At 54.3% G+C, this 26,832-nt stretch overlaps 1 protein-coding gene across 1 annotated transcript in view; it reads right to left on the bottom strand.

Annotated features, from left to right (window-relative positions):
- Nucleotides 1-26,832, bottom strand: part of LOC147110843 (voltage-dependent calcium channel subunit alpha-2/delta-2-like) — a 2,842,873-nt gene that overhangs the window by 1,393,702 nt on the left and 1,422,339 nt on the right. Inside the window, exon 12 of the mRNA XM_085999971.1 lies at nt 21,203-21,310. Within this exon, the coding sequence (XP_085856097.1) occupies nt 21,203-21,310 (108 nt within the window). The remainder of the gene's footprint in view (nt 1-21,202; nt 21,311-26,832) is intronic.

Below are 26,832 nucleotides of genomic sequence, written 5' to 3' on the forward strand. Positions count from 1 at the left end.
CCCTATATCATCCACACTGGGTCAGGGTGCTGTTCCCTATATCACCCACACTGGTTCAGGGTGCTGTTCCATATATAACCCACTCTGGGTCAGGGTGCTGTTCCCTATCACAAGCACACTGGGTCAGGGTGCTGTTCCCTATCTCACCCACACAGGGTCAGGGTGTTGTTCCCTATATCAGCCACACTGGATCAGGTTGCTGTTCCCTATCTCACCCACAATGGGCTCAGGGTGCTGTTCCATTTCTCACCCACACTGGGTCAGGGTGCTGTTCCCTATCTCACCCAGACTGGGTCAGGGTGCTGTTCCCTATATCACACACACTGGGTCAGGGTACTGTTCCCTATATCACCCACACTCAGTCAGTGAGCTATTCCCTATATCACACACACTGGGTCAAGGTGCTGTTCCCTGTTTCACCCACACTCGGTCAGTGAGCTGTTCCCTATCTCATCCACACTGGGTCAGGGTGCTGTTCTCTATATCACCCACACTGGGTCAGGATGCTGTTCCCTATATCACCCACACTGGGTCTGGGTGCTGTTCCCTATATCACCCACACTGGGTAGATTGCTGTTCCCTATATCAGCCACACTGGGTCAGGGTGCTGTTCCCTATATCACCCACACTGGCTCAGGGTGCTGTTCCCTATCTCACCCACACTGGGTCAGGGTGCAGTTCCCTATATCACCCACACTGGGTCTGGGTGCTGTTCCCTATCTCACCCACACTGTGTCAGGGTGCTGTCCCCTATCTCACCCACACTTCGGTCGGATTGCTATTCCCTATATCACCCACACTGGGTCAGGGTGCTGTTCCGTATATCAACCACACTGGGTCAGGGTGCTGTTCCCTATCTCACCCACACTGGGTCAGGGTGCTGTTCCCAGTCTCACCCACACTGGGTCTGAATGCTGTTCCCTATCTCACCCACACTGGGTCTGGGTGCTGTTCCCTATCTCACCCACACTGGCTCAGGGTGCTGTTCCCTATATCACCCACACTGGGTGAGGGTGCTGTTCCCTATCTCAAGCACACTGGGTCAGGGTGCTGTTCCCTTTCTCACCCACACTGGGTCAGGATGCTGTTCCCTATCTCACCCACACTGGCTCAGGGTGCTGTTCCTATATCACCCACACTGGGTCAGGGTGCTGTTACCTATCCCACCCACACTGGCTCAGGGTGCTGTTCCCTATATCACCCACACTGGGTTCAGGGTGCTGCTCCCTATCTCACCCACACTGGGTCAGGGTGCTGTTCCCTATCTCACCCACACTGGGTCAGGGTGCTGTTCTCTATCTCACCCACACTGGGTCAGGGTGCTGTTCTCTATCTCACCCACACTGGGTCAGGGTGCTGTCCCCTATCTCACCCACATTGGGTCAGGGTGCTGTTCCCTATCTCACCCACACTGGGTCAGGGTGCTGTTCCCTAACTGACCCACACTGGGTCAGGGTGCTGTTCCCTATCTCACCCACACTGGGTCAGGGTGCTGTTCTCTATCTCACCCACACTGTGTCAGGGCGCTGTTCCCTAACTCACCCACACTGTGTCAGGGTGCTGTTCCCTATCTCACCCACACTGGGTCAGGGTGCTGTTCTCTATCTCACCCACACTGTGTCAGGGTGCTGTTCTCTATCTCACCCACACTGTGTCAGGGTGCTGTTCTCTATCTCACCCACACTGTGTCAGGGTGCTGTTCTCTATCTCACCCACACTGTGTCAGGGTGCTGTTCTCTATCTCACCCACACTGGGTCAGGGTGCTGTTCTCTATCCCACCCACACTGGGTCAGGGTGCTGTTCCCTATCTCACCCACACTGGGTCAGGGTGCTGTTCTCTATCTCACCCACACTGGGTCAGGGTGCTGTTCCCTATCTCACCCACATTGGGTCAGGGTGCTGTTCCCTATCTCACCCACACTGGGTCAGGGTGCTGTTCCCTAACTGACCCACACTGGGTCAGGGTGCTGTTGCCTATCTCACCCACACTGGGTCAGGGTGCTGTTCTCTATCTCACCCACACTGTGTCAGGGTGCTGTTCTCTATCTCACCCACACTGTGTCAGGGTGCTGTTCTCTATCTCACCCACACTGTGTCAGGGTGCTGTTCTCTATCTCACCCACACTGTGTCACGGTGCTGTTCTCTAACTCACCCACACTGTGTCAGGGTGCTGTTCTCTATCTCACCCAAATTGGGTCAGGGTGCTGTTCCCTATATCACCCACACTGGGTCAAGTTGCTGTTCCCTATCTCACCCACACTGAGTCAGGGTGCTGTTCCCTATCTCACCCACACTGGGTCAGGGTGCTGTTCCCTATCTCACCCACACTGGGCCAGGGTGCTGTTCCCTATCTCACCCACACTGAGTCAGGTTGCTGTTCCCTATCTCACCCACACTGGGCCAGGGTGCTGTTCCCTATCTCACCCACACTGAGTCAGGTTGCTGTTCCCTATCTCACCCACACTGGGCCAGGGTGCTGTTCCCTATCTCACCCACACTGTGTCAGGGTGCTGTCCCCTATCTCACCCACACTTCAGTCGGATTGCTGTTCCCTATCTCAAGCACACTGGGTCAGGATGCTGTTCCCTATCTCACCCACACTGGGTCAGGATGCTGTTCCCTATCTCACCCACACTGGGTCAGGATGCTTTTCCCTATCTCACCCACACTGGGTCAGGGTGCTGTTCCCTATCTCACCCACACTGGGTCAGGATGCTGTTCCCTACCTCACCCACACTGTGTCAGGGTGCTGTCCCCTATCTCACCCACACTTCAGTCGGATTGCTGTTCCCTATCTCAAGCACACTGGGTCAGGATGCTGTCCCCTATCTCACCCACACTTCAGTCGGATTGCTGTTCCCTATCTCAAGCACACTGGGTCAGGATGCTGTTCCCTATCTCACCCACACTGGGTCAGGATGCTGTTCCCTATCTCACCCACACTGGCTCAGGGTGCTGTTCCTATATCACCCACACTGGGTCAGGGTGCTGTTAACCTATCCCACCCACACTGGGTCAGAGTGCTGTACCCTATATCACCCACACTGGGTCAGGGTGCTGTTCCCTATCTCAAGCACACTGGGTCAGGGTGCTGTTCCCTATCTCAAGCACACTGGGTCAGGGTGCTGTTCCCTATCTCACCCACACTGGGTCAGGGTGCTGTTCCCTATCTCACCCACACTGGGTCAGGATGCTGTTCTCTATCTCAACCACACTGGGTCAGGGTGCTGTTCTCTATCTCACCCATATTGGGTCAGGGTGCTGTTCCCTATCTCACACACACTGGGTCAGGGTGCTGTTCCCTAACTGACCCACACTGGGTCAGGGTGCTGTTCCCTATATCACCCACACTGGGTCAGGGTGCTGTTCCCTATCTCAACCACAATGGGTCAGGGTGCTGTTCCCTATCTCAACCACAATGGGTCAGGGTGCTGTTCCCTATCTCAACCACAATGGGTCAGGGTGCTGTTCCCTATATCACCCACACTGGGCTCAGGGTGCTGTTACCTATCTCACCCACACTGGCACAGGGGTCTGTTTCCTATCTCACCTACACTGGGTCAGGATGCTGTTCCCTATCTCACCCACAAAGGGTCAGGGTCCTGTTCCCTATATCACCCACACTGGGTCAGGGTGCTGTTCCCTATATCACCCACACTGGGTCAGGGTACTGTTCCCTATCTCAAGCACACTGGGTCAGGGTGCTGTTCCCTATATCACCCACACTGGGTCAGGCTGCTGGCCCTATATCACCCACACTGGTTCAGGGTGCTGTTCCATATATGCCCCACACTGGGTCAGGGTGCTGTTCCCTATCTCAAGCACACTGTGTCAGGTTGCTGTTCCCTAACTCACCCACACTGGGTCAGGGTGCTGTTCCCTATCTCACCCACACTGGGTCAGGGTACTGTTCCCTATCTCAAGCACACTGGGTCAGGGTGCTGATCCCTATCTCACCCACACTGGGTCAGGGTGCTGTTCCCTATATCACCCAAACTGGGCTCAGGCTGCTGTTCCCTATCTCACCCAAACTGGGCTCAGGCTGCTGTTCCCTATCTCACCCACACTGGGTCTGGGTGCTGTTCTCTATATGACCCACACTGGGTCAGGTTGCTGTTCCCTATATCACCCACACTGGGTCAGGGTGCTGTTCCCTATCTCAAGCACACTGGCTCAGGGTGCTGTTCCCTATATCACCCACACTGGGTCAGGGTGCTGTTCCCTATATCACCACACTTGGCTCAGGGTGCTGCTCCCTGGTTCACCCACACTTTGGTTGGAGTGCTGTTACCTATCTCACCCACACTGGGTCAGGATGCTGTTCCCTATCTCACCCACACTGGGTCAGGATGCTGTTCCCTATCTCACCCACACTTCGGTCGGATTGCTGTCCCCTATCTCACCCACAATGGGTCAGGATGCTGTTGCCTATCTCACCCACACATGGTCAGGGTCCTGTTCCCTATATCACCCACACTGGGTCAGGCTGCTGGCCCTATATCACCCACACTGGTTCAGGGTGCTGTTCCATATATGCCCCACACTGGGTCAGGGTGCTGTTCCCTATCTCAAGCACACTGTGTCAGGTTGCTGTTCCCTAACTCACCCACACTGGGTCAGGGTGCTGTTCCCTATCTCACCCACACTGGGTCAGGGTGCTGTTCCCTATATCACCCACACTGGGTCAGGGTGCTGTTCCCTATCTCACCCACACTGGGTCAGGGTGCTGTTCCCTATATCACCCACACTGGGTCAGGGTGCTGTTCCCTATATCAGCCATACTGGGTCAGGGTGCTGTTCCCTATATCACCCACACTGGCTCAGGGTGCTGTTCCCTATCTCACCCACACTGGGTCAGGGTGCTGTTCCCTATATCACCCACACTGGGTCTGGGTGCTGTTCCCTATATCACCCACACTGGGTCAGGTTGCTGTTCCCTATCTCACCCACACTGGGTCAGGATGCTGTTCCCTATCTCACCCACACTGGGTCAGGGTGCTGTTCCCTATATCACCCACACTGGGTCAGGGTGCTGTTCCCTATATCACCCACACTGGGTCTGGGTGCTGTTCCCTATATCACCCACACTGGGTCAGGTTGCTGTTCCCTATCTCACCCACACTGGGTCAGGATGCTGTTCCCTATCTCACCCACACTGGGTCAGGGTCCTGTTCCCTATCTCACCCACACTGGGTCAGGGTGCTGTTCCCTATCTCACCCACACTGGGTCAGGGTGCTGTTCCCTATATCACCCACACTGGGTCAGGATGCTGTTCCCTATCTCACCCACACTGGGTCAGGATGCTGTTCCCTATCTCACCCACACTGTGTCAGGCTGATGTCCCCTATCTCACCCACACTTCGGTAGGATTCCTGTTCCCTATATCACCCACACTGGGTAAGGGTGCTGTTCCCGATATCAACCACACTGGGTCTGAATGCTGTTCCCTATTTCACCCACACTGGGTCTGTGTGCTGTTCCCTATATCACCCACACTGGGTCCGGGTGCTGCTCCCTATCTCACCGACACTGGGTCAGGATGGTGTTCCCTATCTCACCCACAAATGGTCAGGGTCTTGTTCCCTATATCACCCACACTGGGTCAGGGTGCTGTTCCCTATATCACCCACACTGGTTCAGGGTGCTGTTCCATATATAACCCACACTGGTTCAGGGTGCTGTTCCCTATCTCACCCACAATGGGCTCAGGGTGCAGATCCCTATCTCACCCACACTGGGTCTGGGTGCTGTTCCCTATATCACCCACACTGGGTCAGGGTGCTGTTCCCTATCTCACCCACACTGGGTCAGGATGCTGTTCCCTATCTCACCCACACTTCGGTCGGATTGCTGTTCCCTATCTCACCCACAATGGGTCAGGGTGCTGTTCTCTATCTCACCCACACTGGGTCAGGGTGCTGTGCCCTATATCACCCACACTGGGTCAGGGTGCTGTTCCCTATATCACACACACTGGGTCAAGGTGCTGTTCCCTGTATCACCCACACTCGGTCAGTGAGCTGTTCCCTATCTCACCCACACTGGGTCAGGGTGCTGTTCCCTATATCACCCACACTGGGTCAGGTTGCTGTTCCCTATATCACCCACACTGGGTCAGATTGCTGTTCCCTATATCAGCCACACTGGGTCAGGGTGCTGTTCCCGATATCACCCACACTCGCTCAGGGTGCTGTTCCCTATCTCACCCACACTGGGTCAGGGTGCTGTTCCCTATATCACCCACACTGGGTCTGGGTGCTGTTCCCTTTATCACCCACACTGGGTCTGAATGCTGTTCCCTATCTCACCCACACTGGGTCAGGGTCCTGTTCCCTATCTCACCCACACTGGGTCAGGATGCTGTTCCCTATCTCACCCACACTGGGTCAGGATGCTGTTCCCTATCTCACCCACACTGTGTCAGGCTGATGTCCCCTATCTCACCCACACTTCAGTCGGATTGCTGTTCCCTATATCACCCACACCGGGTAAGGCTGCTGTTCCCTATATCAACCACACTGGGTCAGGGTGCTGTTCCCAATCTCACCCACACTGGGTCTGAATGTTGTTCCCTATCTCACCCACACTTCGGTCGGATTGCTGTTCCCTATATCACCCACACTGGGTCCGGTTGCTGTTACCTATCTCACCCACACTGGATAAGGGTGCTGTTCCCTATATCACCTACACTGGGTCAGGATGCTGTTCCCTATCTCACCCACAAATGGTCAGGGTGCTGTTCCCTATATCACCCACACTGGTTCAGGGTGCTGTTCCATATATAACCCACACTGGGTCAGGGTGCTGTTCCCTATCTCAAGCGCACTGGGTCAGGGTGCTGTTCCCTATCTCACCCACACTGGGTCAGGGTGCTGTTCCCTACATCAGCCACACTGGGTCAGGGTGCAGTTCCCTATCTCACCCACACTGGGTCAGTGTGCGGTTCCCTATCCCACCCACACTGGGTCAGGGTGCTGTTCCCTATCTCACCCAGACTGGGTCAGGGTGCTGTTCCCTATATCACACACACTGCGTCGGGGTACTGTTCCCTATATCACACACACTGGGTCAAGGTGCTGTTCCCTGTATCACCCACACTCGGTCAGTGAGCTGTTCCCTATCTCACCCACACTGGGTCAGGGTGCTGTTCCCTATCTCACCCACACTGGGTCAGTGTGCGGTTCCCTATCTCACCCACACTGGGTCAGGGTGCTGTTCCCGATCTCACCCACACTGGGTCAGATTGCTGTTCCCTATATCAGCAACAGTGGGTCAGGGTGCTGTTCCCTATCTCACCCACACTGGGTCAGGGTGCTGTTCCCTATCTCACCCACATTGGGTCAGGATGCTGTTCCCTATCTGACCCACACTGGGTCAGGATGCTGTCCCCTATCTCACCCACACTTCGGTCGGATTGCTGTTCCCTATATCACCAACACTGGGTCAGGGTGCTGTTCCCTATCTCACCCACACTGGGTCTGGGTGCTGTTCCCTATCTCACCCACACTTCGGTCGGATTGCTATTCCCTATATCACCCACACTGGGTCAGGGTGCTGTTCCCTATATCACCCACACTGGGTCCGGGTGCTGTTACCTATCTCACCCACATTTGTCAGGGTGCTGTTCTCTATCTCACCCTAACTGGGTCAGGGTGCTGTTCCCTATCTCACCCACACTGGCTCAGGATGGTGTTCCCTATCTCACCCACACTTCGGTCGGATTGCTGTTCCCTATCTCACCCACACTTGGCTCAGGGTGCTGTTCCCTATCTCACCCACACTGGGGCAGGGTGCTGTTCCCTATCTCACCCACATTTGTCAGGGTGCTGTTCTCTATCTCACGCACACTGGGTCAGGGTGCTGTTCCCTATCTCACCCACACTGGCTCAGGGTGCTGTTCTCTATCTCACCCACATTGGGTCAGGTTGCTGTTCCCTATCTCACCCACACTGGGACAGGGTGCTGTTCCCTATCTCACCCACACTGGGTCAGGGTGCTGTTCCCTATCTCACCCACACTGGGTCAGGGTGCTGTTCCCTATCTCACCCACACTGGGTCAGGATGCTTTTCCCTATCTCACCCACACTGGGTCAGGATGCTTTTCCCTATCTCACCCACACTGGTTCAGGGTGCTGTTCCCTATCTCACCCACACTGGGTCAGGGTGCTGTTCCCTATATCACCCACACTGGTTCAGGGTGCTGTTCCCTATCTCAACCACACTGGTTCAGGGTGCTGTTCCCTATCTCACCCACACTGGTTCAGGGTGCTGTTCCCTATCTCACCCACACTGGGTCAGGCTGCTGTTCCTGATATCACCCACACTGGGCTCAGGGTGCTGTTACCTATCTCACCCATACTGGCACAGGAGTCTGTTCCCTATATCACCCACACAGGGTCGGGGTCCTGTTCCCTATATCACCCACACTGGGTCAGGGTGCTGTTCCGTATATCACCCACACTGGGTCAGGGTGCTGTTCCCTATCTCAAGCACACTGGGTCAGGGTGCTGTTCCATCTCTCACCCACACTGGGTCAGGGTGCTGTTCCCTATATCACCCACACTGGCTCAGGGTGCTGTTCCGTATCTCACCCACACTGGGTCAGGGTGCTGTTCCCTATATCACCCACACTGGGAAAGGGAGCTGTTCCCTAACTCACCCACATTGGTCAGGGTGCTGTTCCCTATCTCACCCACACTGTGTCAGGTTGCTGTTCCCTATATCACCCACACTGGGTCAGGGTGCTGTTCCCTATCTCACCCACACTGGGTCTGGGTGCTGTTCCCTATCTCACCCACACTTCGGTCGGATTGCTATTCCCTATATCACCCACACTGGGTCAGGGTGCTGTTCCCTATATCACCCACACTGGGTCCGGGTGCTGTTACCTATCTCACCCACATTTGTCAGGGTGCTGTTCTCTATCTCACCCACACTGGGTCAGGGTGCTGTTCCCTATCTCACCCACACTGGCTCAGGATGGTGTTCCCTATCTCACCCACACTTCGGTCGGATTGCTGTTCCCTATCTCACCCACACTTGGCTCAGGGTGCTGTTCCCTATCTCACCCACACTGGGGCAGGGTGCTGTTCCCTATCTCACCCACATTTGTCAGGGTGCTGTTCTCTATCTCACGCACACTGGGTCAGGGTGCTGTTCCCTATCTCACCCACACTGGCTCAGGGTGCTGTTCTCTATCTCACCCACATTGGGTCAGGGTGCTGTTCCCTATCTCACCCACACTGGGACAGGGTGCTGTTCCCTATCTCACCCACACTGGGTCAGGGTGCTGTTCCCTATCTCACCCACACTGGGTCAGGGTGCTGTTCCCTATCTCACCCACACTGGGTCAGGATGCTTTTCCCTATCTCACCCACACTGGGTCAGGATGCTTTTCCCTATCTCACCCACACTGGTTCAGGGTGCTGTTCCCTATCTCACCCACACTGGGTCAGGGTGCTGTTCCCTATATCACCCACACTGGTTCAGGGTGCTGTTCCCTATCTCAACCACACTGGTTCAGGGTGCTGTTCCCTATCTCACCCACACTGGTTCAGGGTGCTGTTCCCTATCTCACCCACACTGGGTCAGGCTGCTGTTCCTGATATCACCCACACTGGGCTCAGGGTGCTGTTACCTATCTCACCCATACTGGCACAGGAGTCTGTTCCCTATATCACCCACACAGGGTCGGGGTCCTGTTCCCTATATCACCCACACTGGGTCAGGGTGCTGTTCCGTATATCACCCACACTGGGTCAGGGTGCTGTTCCCTATCTCAAGCACACTGGGTCAGGGTGCTGTTCCATCTCTCACCCACACTGGGTCAGGGTGCTGTTCCCTATATCACCCACACTGGCTCAGGGTGCTGTTCCGTATCTCACCCACACTGGGTCAGGGTGCTGTTCCCTATATCACCCACACTGGGAAAGGGAGCTGTTCCCTAACTCACCCACATTGGTCAGGGTGCTGTTCCCTATCTCACCCACACTGTGTCAGGTTGCTGTTCCCTATATCACCCACACTGGGTCAGGGTGCTGTTTCCTATATCACCCACACTGGGTCTGGGTGCTTTTCCCTATATCACCCACACTGGGTCATGTTGCTGTTCCCTATATCACCCACACTGGGTCAGGGTGCTGTTCCCTATATCACCCACACTGGTTCAGGGTGCTGTTCCCTATATCACCCACACTGGATCAGGGAGCTGTTCCCTATCTCACCCACACTGGGTCAGGATGCTGTTCCCTATCTCACCCACACTGGGTCAGGGTGCTGCTCCCTATCTCACCCACACTGGGTCAGGATGCTGTTCCCTATCTCACCCACACTGGGTCAGGATGCTGTTCCCTATCTCACCCACACTGGGTCAGGGTGCCTCACCCAAACTTCGGTCGGATTGCTGTTCCCTATATCACCCACACTGGGTCAGGGTGCTGTTCCCTATATCACCCACACTGGGTCAGGGTGCTGTTCCCTATCTCACCCACACTGGGTCTGAATGCTGTTCCCTGTCTCACCCACACTTCGGTCGGATTGCTGTTCCTTATATCACCCACACTGGGTCAGGGTGCTGTTACCTATCTCACCAACACTGGCTCAGGGTGCTGTTCCCTATCTCAAGCACACTGCGTCAGGTTGCTGTTCCCTATCTCAAGCACACTTGGTCAGGGTGCTGTTCCCAATATCACAACACTTGGCTCAGGGTGCTGTTCCCTTGTTCAGCCACACTTTGGTAGGAGTGCTGTTCCCTATCTCACCCACACTGGGTCAGGATGCTGTTCCCTATCTCACCCACACTGCGTCAGGATGCTGTTCCCTATCTCACCCACACTTCGGTCGGATTGCTGTTCCCTATCTCACCCACAATGGGTCAGGTTGCTGTTCCCTATCTCACCCACACTGGCTCAGGAGTCTGTTCCCTATCTCACACACACTGGGTCCGGATGCTGTTCCCTATCTCACCCACACTGGGTCAGGTTGCTGTTCCCTATATCACCCACACTGGGCTCAGGGTGCTGTTACCTATCTTACCCACACTGGCTCAGGGATCTGTTCCCTATCTCACCTACACTGGGTCAGGATGCTTTTCCCTATCTCACCCACACATGGTCAGGGTCCTGTTCCCTCTATCACCCACACTGGTTCAGGGTGCTGCTCCATATATAACCCACAATGGGTCAGGGTGCTGTTCCCTATCTCAAGCACACTGGGTCAGGGTGCTGTTCCCTATCTCACCCACACTGGGTCGGGGTGCTGTTCCCTATATCAGCCACACTGGGTCAGGTTGCTGTTCCCTTTCTCACCCACAAGGGGCTCAGGGTGCTGTTCCCTATCTCACCCACACTGGGTCAGGGTGCTGTTCCTTATATCACCCACACTGGGTCAGGGTGCTGTTCCCTATCTCACCCACACTGGGTCAGGGTGCTGTTCCCTATCTCACCCACACTGGGTCAGGGTGCTGTTCCCTATCTCACCCACACTGGGTCAGGGTGCTGTTCCCTATCTCACCCACACTGGGTCAGGGTGCTGTTCCCTATATCACACACACTGGGTCAAGGTGCTGTTCCCTGTATCACCCACACTCGGTCAGTGAGCTGTTCCCTATCTCACCCACACTGGGTCAGGATGCTGTTCCCTATCTCACCCACAAATGGTCAGGGTCCTGTTCCCTATATCACCCACACTGGGTCAGGGTGCTGTTCCCTATATCACCCACACTGGTTCAGAGTGCTGTTCCATATATAACCCACACTGGGTCAGGGTGCTGTTCCCTATCTCAAGCGCACTGGGTCAGGGTGCTGTTCCCTATCTCACCCACACTGGGTCAGGGTGCTGTTCCCTATACCAGCCACACTGGGTCAGGTTGCTGTTCCCTATCTCACCCACAATTGGCTCAGGGTGCTGTTCCCTACATCACCCACACTGGGTCAGGGTGCTGTTCCCTATATCACCCACACTGGGTCAGGGTGCTGTTCCCTATCTCACCCAGACTGGGTCAGGGTGCTGTTCCCTATATCACACACACTGGGTCAGGGTACTGTTCCCTATCTCACCCAGACTGGGTCAGGGTACTGTTCCCTATATCACCCGCACTGGGTCAGGTTGCTGTTCCCTATATCACCCACACTGGGTCTGGGTGCTGTTCCCTATATCACCCACACTGGGTCAGATTGCTGTTCCCTATCTCACCCACACTGGGTCAGGATGCGGTTCCCTATCTCACCCACATTGGGTCAGGGTGCTGTTCCCTATCTCACCCACGTTGGGTCAGGATGCTGTTCCCTATCTCACCCACACTGGGTCAGGATGTTGTTCCCTATCTCACCCACACTGTGTCAGGCTGCTGTCCCCTATCTCAACCAAACTTCGGTCGGATTGCTGTTCCCTATATCACCCACACTGGGTCAGGGTGCTGTTCCCAATATCACCCACACTGGGTCTGAATGCTGTTCCCCATCTCACCCACACTTCGGTCGGATTGCTGTTCCCTATATCACCCACACTGGGTCCGGGTGCTGTTACCTATCTCACCCACACTGGCTCAGGGTGGTGTTCCCTATATTAGCCACACTGGGTCAGGGTGCTGTTCCCTATCTCAAGGACACTGGGTCAGGGTGCTGTTCCCTATCTCACCCACACTGGGTCAGGGTGCTTTTCCCTATCTCACCCACACTGGCTCAGGGTGGTGTTCCCTATATTAGCCACACTGGGTCAGGGTGCTGTTCCCTATATCACCCACACTGGGTCAGGGTGCTGTTACCTATCTCACTCACACTGGCTCAGGGTGCTGTTCCCTATATCAAACACACTGGGTCAGGGTGCTGTTCCCTATCTCAAGCACACTGGGTCAGGGTGCTGTTCCCTATATCACCCACACTGGGTCAGGGTGCTGTTACCTATCTCACTCACACTGGCTCAGGGTGCTGTTCCCTATATCAAACACACTGGGTCAGGGTGCTGTTCCCTATATCACCACACTGGGCTCAGGGTGCTGTTCCCTATCTCACCCACACTGGGTCAGGATGCTGTTCCCTATCTCACCCACACTGGGTCAGGGTCCTGTTCCCTATATCACCCACACTGGGTCAGGATGCTGTTCCCTATCTCACCCACACTGTGTCAGGCTGATGTCCCCTATCTCACCCACACTTCGGTAGGATTCCTGTTCCCTATATCACCCACACTGGGTCAGGGTGCTGTTCCCTATATCATCCACACTGGGTCAGGGTGCTGTTCCCTATCTCACCCAGACTGGGTCTGGGTGCTGTTCCCTATATCACCCACACTGGGTCAGGGTGCTGTTCCCTATCTCACCCAGACTGGGTCAGGGTGCTGTTCCCTATATCACCCACACTGGGTCAGGGTGCTGTTCCCTATCTCACCCAGACTGGGTCTGGGTGCTGTTCCCTATATCACCCACACTGGGTCAGGGTGCTGTTCCCTATCTCACCCACACTGGGTCAGGGTGCTGTTCCCTATATCACCCGCACTGGGTCAGGTTGCTGCTCTCTATATCACCCACACTGGGTCAGATTGCTGTTCCCTATATCAGCAACACTGTTTCAGGGTGCAGTTCCCTATCTCACCCACACTGGGCTCAGGGTGCTGTTACCTATCTCACCCACACTGGCTCAGGAGTCTGTTCACTATGTCACCCACATTGGGTCAGGGTGCTGTTCCCTATATCACCCACACTGGTTCAGGCTGCTGTTCCATATATAACCCACACTGGGTCAGGGTGCTGTTCCCTATCTCACCCACAATGGGCTCAGGGTGCTGTTCCCTATCTCACCCACACTGGGTCAGGGTGCTGTGCCCTATATCACCCACACTGGGTCAGGGTGCTGTTCCCTATCTCACCCAGACTGGGTCAGGGTGCTGTTCCCTATCTCACCCACAATGGGCTCAGGGTGCTGTTCCCTATCTCACCCACACTGGGTCAGGGTGCTGTGCCCTATATCACCCACACTGGGTCAGGGTGCTGTTCCCTATCTCACCCACACTGGGTCAGGGTGCTGTTCCCTATATCACACACACTGGGTCAGGGTACTGTTCCCTATATCACACACACTGGGTCAAGGTGCTGTTCCCTGTATCACCCACACTCGGTCAGTGAGCTGTTCCCTATCTCACCCACACTGGGTCAGGGTGCTGTTCCCTATATCACCCACACTGGGTCAGGTTGCTGTTCCCTATATCACCCACACTGGTTCTGGGTGCTGTTCCCTATATCACCCACACTGGGTCAGATTGCTGTTCCCTATATCAGCCACACTGGGTCAGGGTGCTGTTCCCGATATCACCCACACTGGCTCAGGGTGCTGTTCCCTATCTCACCCACACTGGGTCAGGGTGCTGTTCCCTATATCACCCACACTGGGTCTGGGTGCTGTTCCCTTTATCACCCACACTGGGTCTGAATGCTGTTCCCTATCTCACCCACACTGGGTCAGGGTCCTGTTCCCTATCTCACCCACACTGGGTCAGGATGCTGTTCCCTATCTCACCCACACTGGGTCAGGATGCTGTTCCCTATCTCACCCACACTGTGTCAGGCTGATGTCCCCTATCTCACCCACACTTCGGTCGGATTGCTGTTCCCTATATCACCCACACCGGGTCAGGGTGCTGTTCCCAATCTCACCCACACTGGGTCTGAATGTTGTTCCCTATTTCACCCACACTGGGTCTGTGTGTTGTTCCCTATCTCACCCACACTGGATAAGGGTGCTGTTCCCTATCTCACCCACAAATGGTCAGGGTCCTGTTCCCTATATCACCCACACTGGGTCTGGGTGCTGTTTCCTGTATCACCCACACTGGTTCAGGGTGCTGTTCCATATATAACCCACACTGGGTCAGGGTGCTGTTCCCTATCTCAAGCGCACTGGGTCAGGGTGCTGTTCCCTATCTCACCCACACTGGGTCAGGGTGCTGTTCCCTACATCAGCCACACTGGGTCAGGGTGCAGTTCCCTATCTCACCCACACTGGGTCAGTGTGCGGTTCCCTATCTCACCCACACTGGGTCAGGGTGCTGTTCCCTATCTCACCCAGACTGGGTCAGGGTGCTGTTCCCTATATCACACACACTGGGTCGGGGTACTGTTCCCTATATCACACACACTGGGTCAAGGTGCTGTTCCCTGTATCACCCACACTCGGTCAGTGAGCTGTTCCCTATCTCACCCACACTGGGTCAGGGTGCTGTTCCCTATCTCACCCACACTGGGTCAGTGTGCGGTTCCCTATCTCACCCGCACTGGGTCAGGGTGCTGTTCCCTATCTCACCCAGACTGGGTCAGGGTGCTGTTCCCTATATCACACACACTGGGTCGGGGTACTGTTCCCTATATCACACACACTGGGTCAAGGTGCTGTTCCCTGTATCACCCACACTCGGTCAGTGAGCTGTTCCCGATCTCACCCACACTGGGTCAGGGTGCTATTCCCTATATCACCCACACTGGGTCTGGGTGCTGTTCCCTATATCACCCACACTGGGTCAGATTGCTGTTCCCTATATCAGCAACACTGGGTCAGGGTGCTGTTCCCTATATCACCCACACTGGCTCAGGGTGCTGTTCCCTATCTCACCCACACTGGGTCAGGGTGCTGTTCCCTATATCACCCACACTGGGTCTGGGTGCTGTTCCCTATATCACCCACAATGTGTCAGCTTGCTGTTCCCTATCTCACCCACACTGGGTCAGGGTGCTGTTCCCTATCTCACCCACATTGGGTCAGGATGCTGTTCCCTATCTCACCCACACTGGGTCAGGGTGCTGTTCCCTATCTCACCCACATTGGGTCAGGATGCTGTTCCCTATCTCACCCACACTGGGTCAGGATGCTGTCCCCTATCTCACCCACACTTCGGTCGGATTGCTGTTCCCTATATCACCAACACTGGGTCAGGGTGCTGTTCCCTATCTCACCCACACTTCGGTCGGATTGCTATTCCCTATATCACCCACACTGGGTCAGGGTGCTGTTCCCTATCTCACCCACACTGGGTCTGGGTGCTGTTCCCTATCTCACCCACACTTCGGTCGGATTGCTGTTCCCTATATCACCCACACTGGGTCCGGGTGCTGTTACCTATCTCACCCACACTGGCTCAGGATGGTGTTCCCTATCTCACCCACACTTCGGTCGGATTGCTGTTCCCTATCTCACCCACACTTGGCTCAGGGTGCTGTTCCCTATCTCACCCACACTGGGGCAGGGTGCTGTTCCCTATCTCACCCACATTTGTCAGGGTGCTGTTCCCTAACTCACCCACACTGGCTCAGGGTGCTGTTCTCTATCTCACCCACATTGGGTCAGGGTGCTGTTCCCTATCTCACCCACACTGGGACAGGGTGCTGTTCCCTATCTCACCCACACTGGGTCAGGGTGCTGTTCCCTATCTCACCCACACTGGGTCAGGACGCTTTTCCCTATCTCACCCACACTGGGTCAGGATGCTTTTCCCTATATCACCCACACTGGTTCAGGGTGCTGTTCCCTATCTCAACCACACTGGTTCAGGGTGCTGTTCCCTATCTCACCCACACTGGTTCAGGGTGCTGTTCCCTATCTCACCCACACTGGGTCAGGGTGCTGTTCCCTATCTCACCCACACTGGGCTCAGGGTGCTGTTACCTATCTCACCCACACTGGGTCAGGATGCTGTTCCCTATATCACCCACACTGGGCTCAGGGTGCTGTTACCTATCTCACCCATACTGGCACAGGAGTCTGTTCCCTATATCACCCACACTGGGTCAGGGTGCTGTTCCGTTTCTCACCCACACTGGGTCAGGGTGCTGTTCCCTATCTCAAGCACACTGGGTCAGGGTGCTGTTCCGTATCTCACCCACACTGGGTCAGGGTGCTGTTCCCTATATCACCCACACTGGGTCAGGGTGCTGTTACCTATCTCACCCACACTGGGTCAGGGTGCTGTTCCCTATCTCACCCACACTGGGTCAGGGTGCTGTTACCTAACTCACCCACACTGGGTCAGGGTGCTGTTCCCTTTCTCACCCACACTGGGTCAGGGTGCTGTTCCCTATCTCACCCACACTGGGTCAGGGTGCTGTTACCTATCTCACCCACACTGGGTCATGGTGCTTTTCCCTTTCTCACCCACACTGGGTCAGGGTGCTTTTCCCTTTCTCACCCAGACTGGGTCAGGGTGCTGTTCCCTATCTCACCCACATTGGGTCGGGGTGCTGTTCCCTATCTTACCCACACTGGGTCAGGATGATGTTCCCTATCTCACCCACAATGGGTCAGGATGCTGTTCCCTATCTCACCCACACTGGGTCAAGGTTCTGTTCCCTATCTCACCCACACTGGGTCAAGGTTCTGTTCCCTATCTTACCCACACTGGGTCAGGATGATGTTCCCTATCTCACCCACAATGGGTCAGGGTGCTGTTCCCTATATCACCCACACTGGGTCAGGGTGCTGTTCCCTTTCTCACCCACACTGGGTCAAGGTTCTGTTCCCTATCTCACCCACACTGGGTCAGGGTGCTGTTCCCTTTCTCACCCACACTGGGTCAGGGTGCTGTTCCCTATCTCACCCGCACTGGGTCAGTGTGTTGTTCCCTATCTTACCCACACTGGTTCAGGGTGCTGTTCCCTATCTCACCCACACTGGGTCAGGGTGCTGTTCCCTATCTCACCCGCACTGGGTCAGTGTGTTGTTCCCTATCTTACCCACACTGGTTCAGGGTGCTGTTCCCTATCTCACCCACGCTGGGCTCAGTTTGTTGTTCCCTATCTCACCCACACTGGGTCAGGGTGCTGTTCCCTATCTCACCCGCACTGGGTCAGTGTGTTGTTCCCTATCTTACCCACACTGGTTCAGTGTGCGGTTCCCTATCTCACCCACACTGGGTCAGGGTGCTGTTCCCTATCTCACCCAGACTGGGTCAGGGTGCTGTTCCCTATATCACACACACTGGGTCGGGGTACTGTTCCCTATATCACACACACTGGGTCAAGGTGCTGTTCCCTGTATCACCCACACTCGGTCAGTGAGCTGTTCCCTATCTCACCCACACTGGGTCAGGGTGCTGTTCCCTATCTCACCCACACTGGGTCAGTGTGCGGTTCCCTATCTCACCCGCACTGGGTCAGGGTGCTGTTCCCTATCTCACCCAGACTGGGTCAGGGTGCTGTTCCCTATATCACACACACTGGGTCGGGGTACTGTTCCCTATATCACACACACTGGGTCAAGGTGCTGTTCCCTGTATCACCCACACTCGGTCAGTGAGCTGTTCCCGATCTCACCCACACTGGGTCAGGGTGCTATTCCCTATATCACCCACACTGGGTCTGGGTGCTGTTCCCTATATCACCCACACTGGGTCAGATTGCTGTTCCCTATATCAGCAACACTGGGTCAGGGTGCTGTTCCCTATATCACCCACACTGGCTCAGGGTGCTGTTCCCTATCTCACCCACACTGGGTCAGGGTGCTGTTCCCTATATCACCCACACTGGGTCTGGGTGCTGTTCCCTATATCACCCACAATGTGTCAGCTTGCTGTTCCCTATCTCACCCACACTGGGTCAGGGTGCTGTTCCCTATCTCACCCACATTGGGTCAGGATGCTGTTCCCTATCTCACCCACACTGGGTCAGGGTGCTGTTCCCTATCTCACCCACATTGGGTCAGGATGCTGTTCCCTATCTCACCCACACTGGGTCAGGATGCTGTCCCCTATCTCACCCACACTTCGGTCGGATTGCTGTTCCCTATATCACCAACACTGGGTCAGGGTGCTGTTCCCTATCTCACCCACACTTCGGTCGGATTGCTATTCCCTATATCACCCACACTGGGTCAGGGTGCTGTTCCCTATCTCACCCACACTGGGTCTGGGTGCTGTTCCCTATCTCACCCACACTTCGGTCGGATTGCTGTTCCCTATATCACCCACACTGGGTCCGGGTGCTGTTACCTATCTCACCCACACTGGCTCAGGATGGTGTTCCCTATCTCACCCACACTTCGGTCGGATTGCTGTTCCCTATCTCACCCACACTTGGCTCAGGGTGCTGTTCCCTATCTCACCCACACTGGGGCAGGGTGCTGTTCCCTATCTCACCCACATTTGTCAGGGTGCTGTTCCCTAACTCACCCACACTGGCTCAGGGTGCTGTTCTCTATCTCACCCACACTGGGTCAGGGTGCTGTTCCCTATTTCACCCACACTGGCTCAGGGTGCTGTTCTCTATCTCACCCACATTGGGTCAGGGTGCTGTTCCCTATCTCACCCACACTGGGACAGGGTGCTGTTCCCTATCTCACCCACACTGGGTCAGGGTGCTGTTCCCTATCTCACCCACACTGGGTCAGGACGCTTTTCCCTATCTCACCCACACTGGGTCAGGATGCTTTTCCCTATATCACCCACACTGGTTCAGGGTGCTGTTCCCTATCTCAACCACACTGGTTCAGGGTGCTGTTCCCTATCTCACCCACACTGGTTCAGGGTGCTGTTCCCTATCTCACCCACACTGGGTCAGGGTGCTGTTCCCTATCTCACCCACACTGGGCTCAGGGTGCTGTTACCTATCTCACCCACACTGGGTCAGGATGCTGTTCCCTATATCACCCACACTGGGCTCAGGGTGCTGTTACCTATCTCACCCATACTGGCACAGGAGTCTGTTCCCTATATCACCCACACTGGGTCAGGGTGCTGTTCCGTTTCTCACCCACACTGGGTCAGGGTGCTGTTCCCTATCTCAAGCACACTGGGTCAGGGTGCTGTTCCGTATCTCACCCACACTGGGTCAGGGTGCTGTTCCCTATATCACCCACACTGGGTCAGGGTGCTGTTACCTATCTCACCCACACTGGGTCAGGGTGCTGTTTCCTATCTCACCCACACTGGGTCAGGGTGCTGTTACCTAACTCACCCACACTGGGTCAGGGTGCTGTTCCCTTTCTCACCCACACTGGGTCAGGGTGCTGTTCCCTATCTCACCCACACTGGGTCAGGGTGCTGTTACCTATCTCACCCACACTGGGTCATGGTGCTTTTCCCTTTCTCACCCACACTGGGTCAGGGTGCTTTTCCCTTTCTCACCCAGACTGGGTCAGGGTGCTGTTCCCTATCTCACCCACATTGGGTCGGGGTGCTGTTCCCTATCTTACCCACACTGGGTCAGGATGATGTTCCCTATCTCACCCACAATGGGTCAGGATGCTGTTCCCTATCTCACCCACACTGGGTCAAGGTTCTGTTCCCTATCTCACCCACACTGGGTCAAGGTTCTGTTCCCTATCTTACCCACACTGGGTCAGGATGATGTTCCCTATCTCACCCACAATGGGTCAGGGTGCTGTTCCCTATATCACCCACACTGGGTCAGGGTGCTGTTCCCTTTCTCACCCACACTGGGTCAAGGTTCTGTTCCCTATCTCACCCACACTGGGTCAGGGTGCTGTTCCCTTTCTCACCCACACTGGGTCAGGGTGCTGTTCCCTATCTCACCCGCACTGGGTCAGTGTGTTGTTCCCTATCTTACCCACACTGGTTCAGGGTGCTGTTCCCTATCTCACCCACACTGGGTCAGGGTGCTGTTCCCTATCTCACCCGCACTGGGTCAGTGTGTTGTTCCCTATCTTACCCACACTGGTTCAGGGTGCTGTTCCCTATCTCACCCACGCTGGGCTCAGTTTGTTGTTCCCTATCTCACCCACACTGGGTCAGGGTGCTGTTCCCTATCTCACCCGCACTGGGTCAGTGTGTTGTTCCCTATCTTACCCACACTGGTTCAGGGTGCTGTTCCCTATCTCACCCATACTGTGCTCAGGGTGCTGTTCCCTATCTCACCCACACTGGGTTCAGGGTGCTGTTCCCTATCTCACCCACACTGGGCTCAGGGTGCTGTTCCCTATCTCACCCACACTGGGTCAGGGTGCTGTTCCCTATCTCACCCACACTGGGCTCAGGGTGCTGTTCCCTATCTCACCCACACTGGGTTCAGGGTGCTGTTCCCTATCTCACCCACGCTGGGCTCAGTTTGTTGTTCCCTATCTCACCCACACTGGGTCAGGCTGCTGGTCCCTATCTCACCCATACTGTGCTCAGGGTGCTGTTTTCTAGCTCACCCACACTGGGCTCATTTTGGAAGTTTGATGAGACAGGGAAATAAAGTTGCTAATGATGCACATCCACTCACCGTCTTATTGGGCCAATTGTGTCTCTCAAAGACATCCTGGGCTCGATCCTCTCCTCCATCCGTGAACATCATTATCATCTTATTGCAGTTTGCTCGAATGGAGGTGGTCTGGAGGAGACATATATAGAAGGCAATCAGTCTTTGTGTCTGATATTCACTAACAATGATTCACTATAAATGATGATCTAAACACTGATTAGCTATCAATGTTCACCATCATACCTATGATTGTCTGAATGCTCACTGTCCTAACTGTGATTGGTTATCAATGCTCACCATCCTTACAATGATTGGCTAGTAATGCTCACTGTCCTAACAATGATTGGCTAGCAATGCTGACCGTCCTAACAATGATTGTCTATCAACGCTCACCGTCCTAACAATGACTGAATGTAAGAAGTCCAACACCAGGTTATAGACCAACAGCTTTATTTGAAATCACAAGCTTTCAGAGTGCTGCTCCTTCGTCAGGTGAAGTGAAGAGTTGCATATAAGCACAGCATATATAGTCAGAGAGTACTGCCAGATGATTACAGGTAATCTTTCTAACTGCCCTTTATCACACCTCGGCAGAGAGATAATCACAGCAATCACAAGTGTGAATGGTGTCCAACAATGATTGGCTAGCAATACTCACCATCCTAACAATGATTGGCTCGCAATGCTCACCATCCCAACAATGATTGGCTAGCAATGCTCACCATCCTAACAATGATTGGCTAGCAATGCTCACCATCCTAACAATGATTGGCTATCAATGCTCACCGTCCTAATAATGATTGGCCATCAATGCTCATTGTCCCAACAATGATTGGGTGAGAGATGTCACTGAAGTCATCTTTTCTCCTCCTTTCTCCTCAACCCCTCCCAAACGCACTGACTCAAGTGGGTGGGCAGTTTGCAAATTCAGTAGCTCTATGGGCCCTGATATTAAGGGAAAGGTGGCGTCCAAGCTTTGGGGGGGAGGGCAGGGAATTGGGTGCGTGAAAACCAGAAGAAAACTTAATGGGTTGGAAGCTCCAATTTCAAGTTGTTTGCCGAATTCCATTTTTCCTTCTGGGTTTTGCGTAGTGGGTGCGACGCGCACCTACATGATGCGATCTCAAATCGACCATTTAAAGGGCCAATGCAAAAATAGAATTTGGAGGAGCTAGGAGGTTCTGGAAGGAGACGGTGAGAGGTATTTAATAAGGATTCAGGACGAAGAAGGTCAGCACACAGATTTAGTGATGCTTCCCTTGACATACTGCTGGGTGCAGTCAGGAGCAGGAGGGAGATCATTTTCCCCAGCAAAGGGAGAAAGCTGCTGCTCTTACCCAGAAGGCATGGTTGGAGGTAGCTGAGGAGCTGAGCAGCAGGTGCATTGTGCTCCTGTCTTGGATGCAGTATGGAAGTCGTTTAATGACTTAACCAGGTCAGGAAAAGTGAGTACATTTGCTGATTCAACACATCCTGTGCTTTAAGCCCACCCCTTTCACTCTGTCTTGCTAAGTGTTCTCCATCATATCGCTCCTCACACAAACTCAACTTTCAGCAGCATCCAGCCGTCACTTTCTATGCACTTCATCACCTCCCCATTCATCCATCCACTGCTGCCACTCACCCCAATCCTTATGCAATGTGATGCATCTGTCTCATAGTCAGTCTCACCAATGGCACAACATCCATCGGGTGAATACCTGACCTTCACTCACTCACAGGTCTGTTTTTTTGCCCCTTATCAGAGAACAGAGCACAAAATGCAAGGGAAAAGGAGAGGACCGAAGGTGGCCCAGCACAAATTGTCCAGCCAACAGATGCAGAGGAGGAGGCCCTGGAGATAAGTGACACATTTGCATCCCTCTCAATCGAAAATGGTGAGACTGGAAACTCACTGACAATTGGTGACAGAATTACAAATATCTCTGACATAAAAGCTGACTTCATTTCATCAATGACTGAACTATGAGAAGACTGAGTATGGTGATTGTCAAGATTGTGGCCTAGAAATTCATTATGGCCGAGGAATGGGCGGTATAATTAGAAAAGTTGGAAAATTAGCGCCAGGCGCTAATGCTTTAGACTGCACGCAAAATTCATGCTTGCTGCTCAAAGAAATTATTGGAATCCTAATTCAAGTCTTGAAGCCCAAACTCTTTGGTGTTACACTCATAGGGTGGACCAATATCAGGTGCAGTCTAATCGCAAGTCATGATTGCCGCAGGCTTTTTCCAGTTCTTAAAGGGGAGGTTCACTGATGCTGGCTGTGCAGCTGCCGCAGCAAGGCAGCAGCAGGACAAGGAGAAGCAGCTGGAGGACTGAAGCAACTGTACTCATGCCAGATCTGTGCCCCAGGGAAAGAGCCCACAGATTCTGCGATCAAGCATTGGAGACGTTGGTCCTCGCTGTGGAGAGATGGAGGGCGGTGCTCTACCCAGCAAGTGGCAGGAGGCCCTGGCCGCAAGTCTTCCGCACCATGTGGAGGGTGGTAGCGCAGCACATCTCGGGCAGTTCTGTGGTCCCCAGGACCCACACACAGTGCAAGAAGAAATTTAACGGCCTCACTTGGGTGGTCAGGGTGAGTGACTGCTTCTACACATGATACTTGCCACCATCTCTACCACAATCTTCACACACTGCCCAAAGCACCACACTTCCAGCACTCATCCACTAACAATCTCTACCTACCAAAAATCACACCTACATTTCACACCTTGCACACAATGACAACTATTCAACTATGGCAAGCACATCACCCAAACATATTGCTCCACACTAACTCACACACTTCCCTTTCTCTTGCAGGCCAAGGTGGCTCACAACAGGAGGGAGCAGGAGCGCACAGGCAGGGTACAAGCCGACACCCAACCACTGTCTGCGCTGGAGAATCGAGTGCTGCAGATTATTGGGCACCAGGTTGTGGGCACCATGGCCACTGGCGACGTTGACCCCCTTGGGGACAACAATGGTGTGTTCATCCCTATCCTTCTTCTCACATCCCACTTCCCCCTCACCACACAAGCGTTTCGCATTTTCCAGCTAATCATGCTGTGCGCATACATTTCTCCCTTCCTGCCCCCCTCCCGTCACCTTAACCCGATTCTTGTGCCTTTATGCTTTCAGATAATCAGCAAGCACCTGAGCAGCCTGTCCCTGAGGGCACCGTAGAGAGTGAGGCGGGAGAAAAGGAGGAGGAAGAACACAGTGCGTCACTGCATGTCTCACGCGCAGACACCAGCTCAGACACCGGCACTACGCATTCTTTAGAGGCTAGTATAGTAGCGGGATCTGCACAGGGGACAAGTGGGCTGCAGCAAGACCAGGGGTAAAGGGTAGCTCGGGGGCCAGCTCCCTTGGGTGAGTTCGCATGCGAGTTCGCGTGCGAGTTCTGCTGCACAGGACTCAGATGAGGACCTCAATGGGGAGGTCTTTAGAAGAAGGGTGATGGGCATGCACACGGAGATCACAGGTGCAATGGCCAAGAGCCTCTCGGCAATGGTAAGGAGCGTGGAGGTGTCCGCCTCCAACATTGCACAAGGCTTTGCGGCGCCATGGAGCCCATCATTTCCAGTCTGCAAAGGATGGTAGACTCCCAGAGAACCCGTGGCGACCCAGACCTGATGCCGCGTGTGATGGGCGATCTGGCAGCTTCCATTGCAGCACAGGCAGAAATGACGCAATGTCTTAGTGCTGTAATGCAGTCTATGCTTGGTGACATCAAGTCTCAGACTGCTCTCATGCAGTCTCAGCTTGAATCCACAAGCTCTGACTGCTGCCATCGTGGCTGGGTCTACCACCGTCAACCGGGGCTTCCACAGTTTATCAGCAGGCCAACAATCTGTGCTCCAATAGATTGCTAGGGATGCTGAGGTGCTGCCCTGGGGGAGTGGCAGTGGGTCAGTGGAGCAGGAACCTGCTGTCCTCTCTCAGGATGACAGCATTCCTGCTCCCACTACTGGCACTCTGCCATTGCCCTTGTCGCTGCCTGTCATCCGGCCAGCCCAGACTGCTGCCGCCCATGCTGAGGTGGTGTAGTCTACAGCCGGGCCTTCCAGGCCCAGATTTTATCGAGGGCGTCCTGCAAGGCCATCTGAAGTCTCTTGCATGGACACTCAGCAGCCTTCCACCAGCTCTGCTGCAGCCACTTAGCCAACACTTTGTAGGAGCACTAGAGTAGGCAAAGGCACAGCAACGAGAGGCACTAAGGGATTGCACAAGGGTGAATAGTTAATATTTTTGTTGTAAATATGTGTTCACTGATTATTGTTAAATTTATTAATTTAGCTTGGATTCTTTTGTGGTGTGTCTCATTTCAGCTTTGTGCTGTGATATGGCCTGCGACAGGGATGGAATGATGGGGATGTGGTGAGCAACGGGGATCTGGGGTTTAATTCATTCGAACCGCAGTCTGATGAGGTAGTCATGGACCGCCCTTCGGAAAGGCTGATTGAGTGGCTGCCTCCTCCCTCACTTCTGTTCCTCCTCCTCGTCCTCCTCCTAGTCTTCCTTTTCCTCCTTGTCCTTCTCCTCTCCCTCTTCCTCCTCTTGAGGTGGTCCTGCAATCCCTGGTGGCAAGGGCTGGGCCCTCATGATGGCCAAGTTGTGGAGCATGCAGCAGACCACCATGAAATGGGACACCCACTCAGCCGAGTACTGGAGGGCTCCTCCTGAGCAGTCAAGGCAGCGGAACTGTTGCTTCAGCAAGCCAATGGTCTGCTCGATGATGTCCCTGGTGGCAGCATGGCTCTTGTTATATTACTGCTGGGCAGGAGCATTGGGGTTGCGGAGGGGAGTCATGAGCCAGGTGGAGAGCGGGTAGCCCTTGTCTCCGACCAACTAGCCGCGAGCTTGAGGTGGTGGCTGGAAGAGTGCTGGTGCAGGATGAAGGCATCGTGCCTGCTTTATAGTTGGCATTGACATTGAGGATTAGCTGTCTGTGGTCACACACCAACTGCACATTAAGTGAGTGGTAGCCTTTGCGGTTACGGAAGATTGTTATGTGGTGGCCGCAAAGCCACGTGGATGCAGTCAATGTCGCCCTGCACCATGGGTAATCCCGCTATCCTGGCCACATGTTCCAGTCTTTCTTGCTGCCTCCGCTGTAGATCCTGGAGGGAGAGGTCGACTGCCAGTACAGCCCCCATTAACGTAACCAAGTGTAGCAGTTTGATTTTTTAAAGAATAAATGTAGCTACTTTCTAATTGTCACAACACTCCTGAAACTAAATAACCTTGAAATCATGGAATGAGACTGTTGCACTGTGTGAAACTGACAAGAAAGTTAACCTACAGCTATGACTCATTACTGATGATCCCTTTAAATAACATCCCTGGAGCCGGCTTCACACCAGCTCTCGCTGTTGCTGTTTCCTCCAGATGCTAAGGTAGGTGGTGACAATCAATTTTGCAGATCAGGCGGTCTGTGAGCGTTGCATACTAACTGACATCACAATCCACCTGGTGTTGAGGCTCCCGGCGATAACTGTTAGTGACGGCGCTGCAGGGGGGGCGGGATTGACGTGCAGTGCTGGATTCACCTCGCCCCAACGTTAATGCTCTAGCATGGAAGAAAGCCATTCATCCCATCGAGCCTGTGCCAACTTCAGCTACTCCCATTTCCCTGCCCTTTCCCCGTTGCCCTGCAATTTTTT

The sequence above is a fragment of the Somniosus microcephalus genome, chromosome 11, assembly GCF_052327205.1.
Source record: "Somniosus microcephalus isolate GS21.2 chromosome 11, FLI_Smic_1.0, whole genome shotgun sequence".
NCBI lineage: Eukaryota > Metazoa > Chordata > Chondrichthyes > Squaliformes > Somniosidae > Somniosus > Somniosus microcephalus.